Source organism: Coregonus lavaretus (genome assembly GCF_964263955.1).
Source record: "Coregonus lavaretus genome assembly, chromosome: 33".
NCBI lineage: Eukaryota > Metazoa > Chordata > Actinopteri > Salmoniformes > Salmonidae > Coregonus > Coregonus lavaretus.
In genome coordinates, this window is record NC_140020.1 from 18,297,106 (window position 1) to 18,312,920 (window position 15,815).

A 15,815-nucleotide genomic window follows, 5' to 3' on the forward strand; every position below is an offset into this window, starting at 1 on the left:
CGCTGCCACAGATAAAACAAGGAGCCAGGGCCTCATTTCCCAGTTGCGATGTAACTTAAGCAATATGATGATCGTACCAGATGCATCGTTATTTATGAGCCTTTTTAAGAGTGTTTCCCAACAAACAGGTAGCGAACCTGTAAAAGCGACAGCTAAGAGTGTCGTTGGGAGCGTGTTCGGTTATTCACATGATCCCGTTAGGGGAGCTGTCCAGTTCCCTGGTGCTGAGATCGATGCCGCAAACACGACTAATAGCCGTATTTCATGTGAAACGTAGGCTAGGCCTATACATTTTGCACACTAGTTTTTATGAATAAAAAGAAAGAACATCATAATCTACAAACTAACCATTTCCATCATGTAATGTTCATTGATTTCAAGATCTGAACCCCAGTCGTCTTCTTTCCTCCACAGTGCTTCAGCACACTGCACCACAATACACTAAGTGTACAAAACATTAGGAACACCTTCTCTTTCCATGGCATAGACTGACCAGGTGAATCCAGGTGAAAGCTATGAGCCCTTATTGACGTCAATTGTTAAATCCACTTCAATCAGTGTAGATGAAGGGGAGGAGACAGGTTAAAGAATAATTTTTAAGCCTTGAGACAATTGAGAAATGGATTGTGTATGTGTGCCAATCAGAGGGTGAATGGGCAAGATAAAATATGTAAGTGCCTTTAAACGGGGTATGGTAGTAGGTGCCAGGCACAGCAGTTTGAGTGTGTCAAGAACTGCAACACTGCTGTTTTTTCACGCTCAACAGTTTCCCAACTTGACACAACTGTGGGAAGCATTGGAGTCAACATGGGCCAGCATCTATGTATTCCATCTTATTTTTGGGAAGATTTAGGCATTCTGATAATGATTTAAAAAATCAATTTTACCCCACCCACACACACAGATTTTTTAGGGGTGCATTTCCTGCATTGGTAGGCCAAAGTGTTGGAGCAGAAGAACAAAAGTCACTGCGTGAACACACCTGGATATGGATGCCTTGCTGAGGCCGTGTCCATACCCAAGGACCTGGAGGAAACTCCCTACTGCGTAAAAGCGCAAGGCTGTTAGAAGCTGCACCTCAGCATTCAGTGCAAAGTTGCAGCGGGTTGGTCGGCTGATTGAGGGAGACACAAGATCGAGCAGTCTAAGTATCTCCTCTCGTGGGAGCCTGTATTTTCGAAAGATAGCCCCATCATTGTGAGTCTGCAATGGGCTCAGGTTGTTGCAAATATGCGCATTTATATACAGTACCAGTCAAAAGTTTGGACACATGTAGAAAATAGTAAAAAATAAAGAAAAACCCTGGAATGAGTAGGTGTGTCCAAACTTTTGACTGGTACGGTACATCAAATGACTGCGCAGCCAGCGCCACTGTTATGTTGGCGAGCAACAATCCGCTGAACAGCAGCAGTGCTGTATTGTTGTCAGGGTTGGGTAGGTTACTTTCTAAATGTTACCTGTCTAAAATTGTAATCAGTAACGTAACTTTTGGGATTACCCAAACTCAGTAACATAATCTAATTACTTTCAGTTACTTTAGGATTACTTTGCCCTTAAGAGGGATTATAAGAAGACACAAATTATCCATTAAACGCATTTGGTGTGTGTCATCATAGTGGTCTCTAACTTGTGGTCAGATTCCAGGTGGAACAAACTTAAATTTGCGCCTTTTTTCAATGCTGAATTGAATGTCATTGAGAAAACACAAAGATTACAGTGGGGAAAAAAATTATTTAGTCAGCCACCAATTGTGCAAGTTCTCCCACTTAAAAAGATGAGAGAGGCCTGTAATTTTCATCATAGGTACACGTCAACTGTGACAGACAAAATGAGATTTTTTTTCTCCAGAAAATCACATTCTAGGATTTTTAATGAATTTATTAGCAAATTATTTACATTTACATTTTAGTCATTTAGCAGACGCTCTTATCCAGAGCGACTTACAGTTAGTGAGTGCATACATTATTTTTTTCATACTGGCCCCCCGTGGGAAACGAACCCACAACCTTGGCGTTGCAAACGCCATGCTCTACCAACATCCCTGCCGGCCATTCCCTCCCCTACCCTGGACGACGCTGGGTCAATTGTGCGCCGCCCCATGGGTCTCCCGGTCACGGCCGGCTATGACAGAGCCTGGATTCGAACCAGGATCTCTAGTGGCTCTTTGGTTATTTGGTCAATAACAAAAGTTTCTCAATACTTTGTTATATACCCTTTGTTGGCAATGACACAGGTCAAACGTTTTCTGTAAGTCTTCACAAGGTTTTCACACACTGTTGCTGGTATTTTGGCCCATTCCTCCATGCAGATCTCCTCTAGAGCAGTGATGTTTTGGGGCTGTCACTGGGCAACACAGACTTTCAACTCCCTCCAAAGATTTTCTATGGGGTTGAGATCTGGAGACTGGCTAGGCCACTCCAGGACCTTGAAATGCTTCTTACGAAGCCACTCCTTTGTTGCCCGGGCGGTGTGTTTGGGATCATTGTCATGCTGAAAGACCCAGCCACGTTTCATCTTCAATGCCCTTGCTGATGGAAGGAGGTTTTCACTCAAAATCTCACGATACATGGCCCCATTCATTCTTTCCTTTACACAGATCAGTCGTCCTGGTCCCTTTGCAGAAAAACAGCCCCAAAGCATGATGTTTCCACCCCCATGCTTCACAGTAGGTATGGTGTTCTTTGGATGCAACTCAGCATTCTTTGTCCTCCAAACACGACGAGTTGAGTTTTTACCAAAAAGTTATATTTTGGTTTCATCTGACCATATGACATTCTTCCAATCCTCTTCTGGATCATCCAAATGCACTCTAGCAAACTTCAGACGGGCCTGGACATGTACTGGCTTAAGCAGGGCGACACGTCTTGCACTGCAGGATTTGAGTCCCTGGCGGCGTAGTGTGTTACTGATGGTAGGCTTTGTTACTTTGGTCCCAGCTCTCTGCAGGTCATTCACTAGGTCCCCCCGTGTGGTTCTGGGATTTTTGCTCACCGTTCTTGTGATCATTTTGACCCCACGGGGTGAGATCTTGCGTGGAGCCCCAGATCGAGGGAGATTATCAGTGGTCTTCCATTTCCTAATAATTGCTCCCACAGTTGATTTCTTCAAACCAAGCTGCTTACCTATTGCAGATTCAGTCTTCCCAGCCTGGTGCAGGTCTACAATTTTGTTTCTGGTGTCCTTTGACAGCTCTTTGGTCTTGGCCATAGTGGAGTTTGGAGTGTGACTGTTTGAGGTTGTGGACAGGTGTCTTTTATACTGATAACAAGTTCAAACAGGTGCCATTAATACAGGTAACGAGTGGAGGACAGAGGAGCCTCTTAAAGAAGAAGTTACAGGTCTGTGAGAGCCAGAAATCTTGCTTGTTTGTAGGTGACCAAATACTTATTTTCCACCATAATTTGCAAATAAATTCATTACAAATCCTACAATGTGATTTTCTGGAGAAAAAAAATCTCAATTTGTCTGTCATAGTTGACGTGTACCTATGATGAAAATGACAGGCCTCTCTCATCTTTTTAAGTGGGAGAACTTGCACCATTGGTGGCTGACTAAATACTTTTTTTCCCCACTGTATATAATTTTCTCAAACATCCCTTTCTGAATTTAAAAGTAATCATCTAGTTCTTTTTAAGTATCTGTAATCTGATTACACTATTTATGCTGGTATTGTAACTGATTACAGTTAGTTGTTTTGTAATCAGATTACATGCAGTTACTCCCCAACCCTGATTATTGTTGTTCTGCTGAACTCTGACCATGGCTTTGCATTTATAGTGTTGCAGGTATTTTCAATTTGTACTGGATAAGATTCAACTTTGGATAAATCTAAACTTGGCAAAATGCGTACTTCAAATATTACATTAGATCCTATACATTACCTAAATGAAACGTTTAATATTGTATGATCATGCCCATGCCCATTCACACAAAACACTTATAAATTGTTTTAGAATGATATCTTGTGAGCAGTGACATGTATTCATGGATGCCAAGGGAAGCCAGGCTTCCCCAAATATTTGACTAATAAAAAAATCTCTCTCTGTGTTTTCATAATATTCCGTCAATTCGCAAATGACACGTGCCCCTCTGTCTCAGTATGTGTAGCCCATGTATCTGATGCTGTCTGGACCAAAAGAGTATGACATGTTGCAGCAGTAACATTTGATTGATTGATGCCAGCAAGCATTTGGCCTCCCTTGATAAAACAATTATAAAATAATTAGCCAATCAGCGTTGAGCTGAGCTCAAATGTGGGTTGTCCTGGTGCAGCAAAACGCACCCCAATGGAGGCCAGTTTGGATTTGGCTTCACACAAATCAAATCACATCCTACCTTATTTTCATTGCTGGTCTGCTTGTGTTGATGTCCTGCAGTAGCTAGCTTGCTATATCGGCCCTTTCCTAAGCCATGGATGGAGATGGGGATTTGGACTTGTGGTCTTGACTTAATTATCTGTACAGGCCAATGGTTATGGCAGCGATGCTGATCTAACCACAAATTAAATTAATGTGGTGCCACTGGCCTGAGAAGATTGCAGTTCAATATGTAGACTAGATGTAGCCTAGCCCTTTTAGGCTCACGTTAACAAGCTAGCTAATTTAGCTGGTTCATTGTTGCCCATGCGAGGAAGTTAGGCTAGCAAGCATTTTAGCTAGGTAGCCTATGACAACAAAAACTAAAAGCGTACTCTATGACAGAGCCATAGACAGTTTTGCCAACATGAAAGAGAGGAGGATGGCATTGGCGTTCAACTAGTCTAATACAAGTAGGGTGAGTAAAAAAATAATTTTACATGCATGCACACACACACAGAAATAAGTACCATGAACAGCCACATGACATTCAGCAACATTGATTGGACTAAATAGTTTTTGGTATCTTTAAGTTGGTTTTCAGTGTGTTAAACTAAGCATATATAGCCTTGTTTATTTGAAGATGTTTAAATGTTTAAGTTAAAATGGTGCTGAAATAACAGCGGCAGTGCTCCTGTTGTCTTTGTGCTGACTTGTGGTAACTGCGTGGTTCTAAATCAGTAGTTGTCGAAAACATTAACTTGCTTGACCATGTTGCAGGAGATATAACTGTTTGTTACATGCAATATTTGCTTTGTGGACTTAACATGACAGATGTTGCTCTCCGGTTTTGTGATGAAACAAAAAAATGTGTAGTTGAATTTATTCCGCCACTGTTGTCATTGCCTTATTGTTTATCATGATGGCAAATGAACAAATGGGTTATAGAGCAAACAATGCAATTATCACAACATAGGTTTAAATATGGATTTTTTACAAGCTTCAAATCAAATCAAATCAAATCCAATTTTATTGGTCACATGCGCTGAATACAACAGGTGCAGACATTACAGTGAAATGCTTACTTACAGCCCTTAACCAACAGTGCATTTATTTTTAACAAAAAAAGTAAAAATAAAACAACAACAAAAAAAGTGTTGAGAAAAAAAAGAGCAGAAGTAAAATAAAGTAACAGTAGGGAGGCTATATATACAGGGGGGTACCGTTGCAGAGTCAATGTGCGGGGGCACCGGCTAGTTGAGGTAGTTGAGGTAATATGTACATGTGGGTAGAGTTAAAGTGACTATGCATAAATAATTAACAGAGTAGCAGCAGCGTAAAAAGGATGGGGTGGGGGGGCAGTGCAAATAGTCCGGGTAGCCATGATTAGCTGTTCAGGAGTCTTATGGCTTGGGGGTAGAAGCTGTTGAGAAGTCTTTTGGACCTAGACTTGGCACTCCGGTACCGCTTGCCGTGCGGTAGCAGAGAGAACAGTCTATGACTAGGGTGGCTGGAGTCTTTGACAATTTTGAGGGCCTTCCTCTGACACCGCCTGGTATAGAGGTCCTGGATGGCAGAAAGCTTGGCCCCAGTGATGTACTGGGCCGTACGCACTACCCTCTGTAGTGCCTTGCGGTCGGAGGCCAAGCAGTTGCCATACCAGGCGGTGATGCAACCAGTCAGGATGCTCTCGATGGTGCAGCTGTAGAATTTTTTGAGGATCTGAGGACCCATGCCAAATCTTTTCAGTCTCCTGAGGGGGAATAGGCTTTGTCGTGCCCTCTTCACGACTGTCTTGGTGTGTTTGGACCATGATAGTTCGTTGGTGATGTGGACACCAAGGAACTTGAAGCTCTCAACCTGTTCCACTACAGCCCCGTCGATGAGAATGGGGGCGTGCTCAGTCCTCTTTTTTTTCCTGTAGTCCACAATCATCTCCTTTGTCTTGGTCACGTTGAGGGAGAGGTTGTTGTCCTGGCACCACACGGCCAGGTCTGTGACCTCCTCCCTATAGGCTGTCTCATCGTTGTTGGTGATCAGGCCTACCACTGTTGTGTCGTCGGCAAACTTAATGATGGTGTTGGAGTCGTGCCTGGCCATGCAGTCATGGGTGAACAGAGAGTACAGGAGGGGACTGAGCACGCACCCCTGAGGGGCCCCCGTGTTGAGGATCAGTGTGGCAGATGTGTTGTTACCTACCCTTACCACCTGGGGGCGGCCCGTCAGGAAGTCCAGGATCCAGTTGCAGAGGGAGGTGTTTAGTCCCAGGATCCTTAGCTTAGTGATGAGCTTAGAGGGCACTATGGTGTTGAATGCTGAGCTGTAGTCAATGAATAGCATTCTCACGTAGGTGTTCCTCTTGTCCAGGTGGGAAAGGGCAGTGTGGAGTGCAATAGAGATTGCATCATCTGTGGATCTGTTGGGGCGGTATGCAAATTGGAGTGGGTCTAGGGTTTCTGGGATAATGCTGTTGATGTGAGCCATGACCAGCCTTTCAAAGCACTTCATGGCTTCCTCAGTGATTTTATCCATAGAAGTCTAAAGATGCACGGCTGCTCTACAAGTGGCCTGGATCACTAGTAGATGTGCAAAGGTTTTTAAGAGCCAGGTTACTAAAGAAGGCCAAATATGGCAGGAAGTGGTAGAAGCTGGAGCTAGGTGAAACTTGGCCAACATTCTGCTAATTTTCCCATCGATGAAACATTCGATCTCAATACAGTTTTCTGTTCCCAAAACTACAATCTGTTATGAACAGAGTGGACTAAGTTTTGTAGACTTATTTTTTAAATGGCATTGTTTAGAAGGAGTGGAAGGGCGAATTGAGTTATTGCACATGCGCACTCCACAGAGTAGTGGTTCCCTACCAGAAATATGCAAATACTTGCTAGTAATAGCCAATAGGATCTCGCTAGCTCGTGCTTGCCTCTGCCCACCTCCTTGCTTGTTCTGCCCACTATGCTTCATTTGCTCCCATTGGAAACAGCACCGGTGGTGTATCTTGGGTTAGTTACTGTATACTTTTTTTTGCTGTTGGCCATGCTCTCATAGACCCCATAATGGGACAGATACAATAACGCCTGGTCTATCTAATGCTGCGTTTACATCGTACGAGGTAGACGGCTAATGGGATGCCATTGTTTTCAATGAGAGCATGACAGTAAATTATGTTGAGTCTGGCGGTGAATGTCTTCAGCCGCAACGGTAGACGGGACTCCAATATTTCAACTTTTGCCGTCTGCTGTAGTGTTGTTTTCTACCGAATGCACTGTTTGTTTACGGAAATCACCATAGCAACGCATACCTTCGTGCTGGCTTGCTTTTGCGGTCACAGTCTTTCTTGGTTTCTTGTCCCACTATGCCGACTGGTATTACTGTTTTTGCATCCCTCGTCTAAACGCAGCACATAAGCAAATATGTGTACAACTAACCCAATATTTTTTATAACTAACCCAAGCAAGTTAATCTTTGTTGGATACAGTGGGAGTAAATGAAGCATAGTGGGCAGAACAAGCATGAGCTACCGAGATCCTATTGACGCGTTGTAGTATGTGTTTGCATATTTCTGTTAGGGGTCGACCCCTCCGTGAAGTGCGCGTGTGTACAAACTCAATTTGACCTTGCACTCCTAAACAACGCAATTAACAAAGCGTCAAGTCTATAAAACGTAGTGCACTGTGTTCGTAATATATTATAGTTTTGGGAATAGAAAAATTTATTGAGATCAGATGTTTCATCAATGAGATAATTATCAGAACGTCGGCCCAGTTTGACCTAGTTCGATCCTCTTCCATTACCCATGACTGGACTTCCTCTCACTCCCATATTTGGTGGTGAGAAAACGTTCTAAACGGATGCTTCAGTTGGATAGCCCCTGTGACGTGTCTGGGTTACCCCTTCTGTCTGTGATATAATGCCGCGTTCAAGTACTAGTCGGAACTAGGAAACTCGGAGATCTCCAACGTGTTAACTAGTTGTAGTTATACACGTGCTGCGTTCATTTTATCAGCAAGTCTGACATTTCCGAGTTTCCTAGTTCCGACTAGTATTTGAACGCGGCATAAATCTATGGGCTGCGGGATGGAGCGCACTCCACGCACGCACATGACGTTTACACAAAATGTGACGTCACACGCTCCCTCCGGTGTTTACGCACAGCCAGCCAGTACGAGATGGAAGGAAACATGGCAATGACAATTAACCTAAACCATGTCCAGATGCCACAAAAAGAAGAGGGGGAGAAAGAAGAAGACCTGTCCGTGTCTAGATCTGACAGGTATATATAAATAGTTGATATATGTTTCAGGCTAACAAAGAGCAGTACAGAGACACGCCGAAGATTAACCGGCTAAGCCAACGACAGATGGGGTGGCATGGCTAGCCAGCTAGCTAGCATTAGTCATGCCACCACACAAAGCTAGTGTTTCTTTGAAATAAGTTCATTTATGTAAGCCTATACTCAATATCTCAGCTTGACTGTTGGAAGCCAGATAAGTAGGTTGCCTAGTTATGTTGAATGTAGTAAATTAATCAGATGGCTGCATTAGCTAGCTAATGCACCATCACGTACTCGTGGCAGTGAATATGGGTGCAGTGATTCAGATGCCTAGTTAGCATTGTAGCGGAGCAGCAACAATATGAACGTCCAGGTGTTAAGTTAAATAGTTGGCTTCATCTCTTCGTCGCCTCTCCTACACTACACTTACGTGAACTTGTCATGTGAGAATGTATACCTGATAGGCCTTGAATGACCAAATTTGCTTTCACATGTCCTGTCATGTCTTCTTCAGATCAGGACAGATGAAGAGGAAGAGTAGGTAAGGAAACCACTTTTAGACATGAAACAGCCCAGCTGTTGTCACACATTTAATTTCTACACTATTTGGCCAAATGATGACAGCCTCACTCATGCAAGTACCTGCCCAATGCCCACAGGCAGCAGTGTGATTTCCTGGAGAGGGTGGTCAAGGTTTCATCCTTCTCCCTCACCCCCACAGACAGTAAAACTAGTGTTGGCTGTGTGTGTTTCAGTCAACACAGTTTCTGATAATTGATGTACTGGTTTTTACTTAGACTGCTCCTTTATAAACAACACACCATCGCAGCTTATTGTGAAATAGACACAAATTACTTATTTGAAATTCGTGACTGGCACACAAAAGTCCACTTTTTCATGTGTTTATTTATTTTTATTTCACCTTTATTTAACCAGGTAAGCCAGTTGAGAACAAGTTCTCATTTACAACTGCGACCTGGCCAAGATGAAGCAAAGAAGTGTGATAAAAACAACAACAGAGTTACATATGGGATAAACAAAAACAAAACGTACAGTCAATAACACAATAGAACATTTATATACAGTGTGTGCAAATGTAGTAAGTTATGGAGGTAAGGCAATAAATAGGCCATAGTGCAAAATAATTACAATTTAGTATTAACACTGGAGTGATAGATGTGCAGAAGATAATGTGCAAATGTGTATTACACGGTTTTCATCACAATGCATTTTGTGTGTATTACACAATTTTCTTTCTTCATAACGCATTCGTGTACATTACACAAATTCCAATTTGTTGTGGCTAACGTTAGCTAGGCTAGGAGTTAAGGTTAGGTTTAGGGTTAGTTAACATGCTAGATAAGTAGTTAAAAGGTTAAAGGGTTAAGGTTAGGGGAAGGGTTATCTAACATGCTAAGTAGTTGCAAAGTAGTTAAGAAGTAGTAAGTATACTGAACAACAATATAAACACAACATGTAAAGTGTTGGTCCCATGTTTCATGAGCTGAAATAAAAGATCCCTGAAATGTTCCATACGCACAAAAAGCTTATTTCTCTCAAATTCTGTGCACAAATTTGTTTACATCCCTGTTAGTGAGCATTTCTCCTTTGCCAACATAATCCATCCAATTGACAGGTGTGGCATATCAAGAAACTGATTAAACAGCATGATCATTACACAAGTACACCTTGTGTTGGGCACAGTAAAAGGCCACTCTAAAATGTGCAGTTTTGTCACATAACACAATACCAAAGATGTCTCAAGTTTTGAGGGAGCTTGCAATTGGCATGCTGACTGCAGGAATGTCCACCAGAGCTGTTGCCAGATAATTGAATGTTCATTTCTCTACCATAAGCCACCTCAACTTAGTTTTAGAGAACTTGGCAGTACGTCCAACCGGCCTCACAACCGCAGACTACGTGTAAAAACGCCAGCCAAGGACCTCCACATCCGGCTTCTTCAACTGCGGGATCGTCTGAGACCAGCCACCTGGACAGCTGATGAAACTAAGCACTATTTCAGTCTGTAATAAAGCCCTTTTGTGGGGGAAAAAATCATTTTGATTTGCTGTGCCAGGCTCCAAGTAGAAGTCCATAGATTAGGGCCTAATTCATTTCTTTCAATTGAATGATTTCTTTATATGAACTGTAACTCAGTAAAATCATTGCATGTTGCGTTTTTTATTTTTGTCCGGTATAGTTGCAAAGTAGCTAATTAACGAAAAATGCTAAAGTTATCCGTGATGAGATTCGAACACACAACCTTTGAGTTGCTAGACGTTCGCGTTGTACATACACTGCTCCAGAGTCCAATGGCGGCGAGCTTTACACCATTCCAGCCGACGCTTAACATTGGGCATGGTGATCTTAGGCTTGTGTCCGGCTGCTCGGCCATGAAAACCCATTTCATGAAGCTCCTGACGAACAGTGTGCTTGTGCTGCCGTTGCTTTTTGGAACTCGGACGTGAGTGTTACAACTGAGGACTAACTATTTTTTCGCGCTTCAGCACTCGCCGGTCCCATTCTATGAGCTTGTGTGGCCTACCACTTCGCAGCTGAGCCGTTGTTGTTCCTAGATGTTTCTACTTCACAATAACAGCACTTACACTTGATCGGGGCAGCTCTAGCAGGGAAGAAATTTGACTAACTGACTTTTTGGAAAGGTGGCATCCTATGACGGTGCCACGTTGAAAGTCACTGAGCTCTTCAGTACGGGCCATTCTACTGCCAATGTTTGTGTATGGAGATTGCATGGCTGTGTGCTCGATTTTATACACCTGTCAGAAATGGGTTTGGCTGACATAGCTGAATCCACTAATTTGAAGGGGTGTTCACATACATTTGGCCATTTAGTGTAACTGTGGAGAACTACTGATGAGGGCTCCTGAAATGTATGGACCCCGTCTCTTCTCTCTCCACAGGCCATAGGGCCTAGACATTGTAATCAAATTGTCCAGATCTTCATGGGGCAGGTGTGAGCTCAAATGGCGTCTCTGATGGTAGATATGGATATGATGGCTTTTGTGAGTGGATGTTTGAAGTGATTCGCCTCATTAATAAATCATAGCTGTAATACAATCCTCTTCAATGGAGAATCTCTACAATAATAAAAGGGTATCCAGTGAAGAGGGATAAATTATCATGTTGAGGCTGAATGTGTGCTGTCCTAACCTTTTTGTCCCTTGTGGTGTTTTCGTACCCCAGTGGCAGTAGAGATGATTCTCTGGACAGTCTTCGTAACCGCCCCCGCTGCCCTCTGACCCCCTCGCTCTCTCCACGGAAACGGACCACCAGCCAGAGCAAGACTGAGCCACCTCTCCTGAGGACCAACAAGAGGACCATCTACACTGCAGGACGGCCCCCCTGGTACAATGTCACTGGGACCACCTTCAAGGAGGCTTTCGTCATTGGTAAGCGAGCTTACATTTGACATTGTAATGACTCATTACCTGTAAACTCAAACCCTAAACTTAACTCGATGAACATAAATGACATAAAAAGGAGTGGTTAGTCACCAAACCTGGTCCTGGAGAGTTGATAGGTAGTGCAACTGGCAGTGTGGACATTTTTAGAGAATTTAATTATCCTGAAATAGTGAAGGTTTTCAGAAATCATACAATAATGGCCTCTCATCCTCAGTGCTCAGGGCATCCTCCATGCTAGCTTAACAATTTTACACTTGGATAAAAATAAAATGTTATTTGTCACATGCTTCGTAAAACAACAGGTTTGGACTAACAGTGAAAGGCCCTTCCCAACAATGCAGAGAGAGAAAAATTTAAAAGTAAAACACGTAATAATAGATACACAATGAGTAATGATAACTTGGCTATATACACGGGGTACCAGTACCGAGTCGATGTGCAGGGGTACGAGGTAATTGAGGTAGATATGTACATATAACTAGGAATAAAGTGACTGATTGTAAACAGTAGCAGCAGCGTATGTGATGAGTCAAAAAAAGTGTGTGCAAAAAGGGTCAATGCAGATAGTCCGGGTAGCTATTTGGTTAACTATTTATCAGTCTTATGGCTTGGGGTAGAAGCTGTTCAGGGTCATGTTGGTTCCAGACTGTTCGTACCACTTGCTGTGAGGTAGCATAGAGAACCGTCTATGACTTGGGTGGCTGGAGTCTTTTACAATTTTTCTGGCCTTCCTTTGACACGGCCTGGTATAGATGTCCTAAATGGCAGGGAGCTCGGCTCAAGTGATGTACTGTGCCGTAAGCACTACCCTCTGTAGTGCCTTGCGGTCAGGTGTCTTGCAGTTGCCGTACCAAGCGGTAATGCAGCCAGTCAAGATGCTCTCAATGGTGCAGCTGTATAACTTTTTGAGGATCTGGGGGCCCATGGCAAATATTTTCAGCCTCCTCAAACATAAGTTTGAAAAAATTGAGATGAGGTTTAGGCCATATCACCCAGCCCTAGTTTGCAAACCCTGCCACATACGATGAGCGTCAGAGCTGGTGTAGTAGGATTATTTCTTAGTCCTACATTGACGCTTTGTCTGTTTTGATGGTTTGTCGGAGGGCGTAGCGGGATTTCTTGTAAGCGTCCGGGTTAGTGTCCCGCTCCTTGAAAGCGGCAGCTCTAGCCTTAAGCTCAGTGTGGATGTTGCCTGTAATCCATGGCTTCTGGTTGGGATATGTATGTACGGTCACTTCCGCAATGAGCGCGTCACAAGTACTTCCTGTTTGAGTTTTTGTTTGTAAGCAGGAATCAGCAGGATAGAGTTAGGTCAGATTTGCCAAATGGAGGGCAAGCTTTATATGCGTCTCTGTGTGTGGAGTAAAGGTGATCTAGAGTTTTTTTTGCCTCTAGTTGCACAGGTGACATGCTGGTCGAAATTAGATAATGCAGGAAAACTTAAATCTGTCTTAAGATCCCTGACCACTAGGAGCGCTGCCACAGGATGAGCATTTTCACGTTGGCTTATGGCCCTATATAGCTCGTTGAGTGCGGTCTTAGTGCCAGCATCGGTTTGTGGTGGTAAATAGACTGCTTTGAAAAATATAGATGAAATCTCTTGGTAAATAGTATGGTCTGCAGCTTATCATGAGGTATTCTAACTCAGGTGAGCAGAACCTCGACACTTCCTTAATATTAGAAATCACGCACCAGCTGTTGTTAATGAAGAGATACACACCACCCCCCTTGAGATTACCCAACGCTGCCGTTCTGTCCTAGAAAAAGACAGCTAGAATATTATCCATGTCCTTGTTCAGCCAAGTTTCTGAGAAACATAGGGTAGTACAGTTCTTTGGCCTCTATATCGGTCAGGGGTGAGCAGTTTGTCCTTTGCAGCCGACTCATTGAAGTAGAAATCTTCATCCAATTCAAGGTTAGTGATCTCCGTTCTGATGTCCAGAAGCTCTTTTCGGTCATAGGAAACGATGGTGGAAACATGTAAAAAGAAAAGTTAAGATGAGTGCCAAAAAAAACAAACACAAAATAGCAGAATTGGTCTGGAGCCTGTAAAACGGCCGCTATACATTCCAGCGCCATTCTTCTGAAGATGTGCCCTGGTCGATGATTCCCGTAAAAAGGCCATCCTGCTGGTCTGCTCTGGCCAGCACTCTGCTACTGGAGGAAATAGTAGGAAGTCTGCCTCAGAGGTCAAAGAGGAGAGAATGAGGAGAGGCCAAGTGAGAGAGAAAGAGAGCACATAAAAGGAGTTTGACATTTTCTCTGGTTAACAATTCCAGACAGATTTAATGTCATTTAGGGGATGGGTTGCTTCATGGTCTGTGTCAGTCAGTCTGATGGCTGGTTTTCATTGTTGTGACAACATAGCTAAATTCTAAGTGAAATCAATTATTTTGAAAACCAGCTTATCCAGGCACTTTTCAGTTACGTTTTGTTATCTTGAATATTCTTTCTGTGCAAGTTTGTAGCCTAACTCATCAGTTTTGAACTTCACCATATTATCTGAACCATTGCACCTCTCTGGTTTATGTATTCACCACTTAATAGGGGTTCCACTCCCTGTGCAGCAGCAGACACTATGAGCACTGCATCCTGTTTTTCACAACCACAGCATGTATTGTTGGATTCACTCCCACAGTTGTTTTGGATTCCTAGTGTACGTTTGTCAGGAGCCCCGCCTTACCCCTGTTTCTTCCTGCAGGGCTGTGTGGAGGAAGTGCCTCTGGGAAAACTACGGTGGCCAATAAGATAATTGAGGCTCTGGATGTTCCCTGGGTGGTCCTCCTCTCCATGGACTCTTTCTATAAGGTAAACTATAGGACTATTTCTATATGGTAAACTTAGTTTTCTAGAGTTTCTACTAAAAGAGTATCACGTAAATGCTATAAGGAGGACACCAAGGTAAACTATAATAAGATATGCTTAGCCCCAGGAGTTTATCCTTGGTAAGATCCTGGCTTTATTTATAAGGAAGGCTCTTGAAGGTAAACTAGCCCAAACTAGCCCCCTGTGGTTTAGTATAGGGGCAGCACAGAACAATCAATACCCTCTACAGCAGAGATGGGCAACTACCGTCCGGCCCGCTTTTGTGGGGGAACTCAGTCGGGGTCTCAACTTACTTTTGAGAGTTAGAATACTAGAATACACAAGGTGCAATTTTGAAATGTGTTTGTGCATCAGCAGATTTTCTCTTATGTCAGCCACTGACAGTCACTCAATTAGCCCATGTCAGCTAACATTTTTTAGATTGGTAAGTTAGTCTAGCCAGCTATCTAAACTTCTAGTATCTAAAGTACCTTCCTGGGGTTCAGGGGAAAGGGCCAGGTTAGTTTGAGATGTAATTGAATTCCTGAGTCTTGACTTTGTTTTCTCCCCCCAGGTTTTGACCAAAGATGAGCAGGAGCTGGCAGCTAAGAACGAGTATAACTTTGACCACCCAGAGGCCTTTGACTTTGAGCTGCTGGTGACTGTTCTGAGGAAGCTGAAGAAGGGCAAGAGCATCAAAGTACCCGTCTACGACTTCACTTCTCACTGCCGCCGCAAGGAATGGGTAAGGAAGGTCCAGGAAAACATTTCCAATGATAATCTTTTGTGTCTCAGCAATATTAAATGAAAAAATAAACTGCTTGTGTGAATTTAAAACATCTCTATATATCGACTATCAACAAAGAGCATGTCGTTGTAAGAATTCCATTCAATGTTTAATATAGGGCTGTCCCCGACAAAAAAAATCATCTTGGTCGACCTAGAGTCGTCTGTTCTTTCGACCAATCGATTGGGCGAAATTTTAAATGTGTATTTTTTCTTATATAGACACCCTAA

General features: G+C 43.1%; 1 protein-coding gene across 2 annotated transcripts in view; it reads left to right on the forward strand.

Annotated features, from left to right (window-relative positions):
- The first annotated feature begins 8,444 nt into the window (after positions 1–8,444).
- LOC311108558 (uridine-cytidine kinase-like 1) overlaps positions 8,445–15,815 on the forward strand; it is a 34,905-nt gene continuing 27,534 nt past the window's right edge. Inside the window, exons 1-5 of one of the 2 annotated variants that reach the window (XM_084151212.1) lie at positions 8,445–8,568; positions 9,083–9,109; positions 11,773–11,978; positions 14,695–14,801; positions 15,373–15,543. In XM_084151212.1, the coding sequence (XP_084007338.1) occupies positions 8,465–8,568; positions 9,083–9,109; positions 11,773–11,978; positions 14,695–14,801; positions 15,373–15,543 (615 nt within the window). In that variant the 5' untranslated portion in view covers positions 8,445–8,464. The remainder of the gene's footprint in view (positions 8,569–9,082; positions 9,110–11,772; positions 11,979–14,694; positions 14,802–15,372; positions 15,544–15,815) is intronic. The other variant, XM_084151213.1, reaches the window with a different exon arrangement.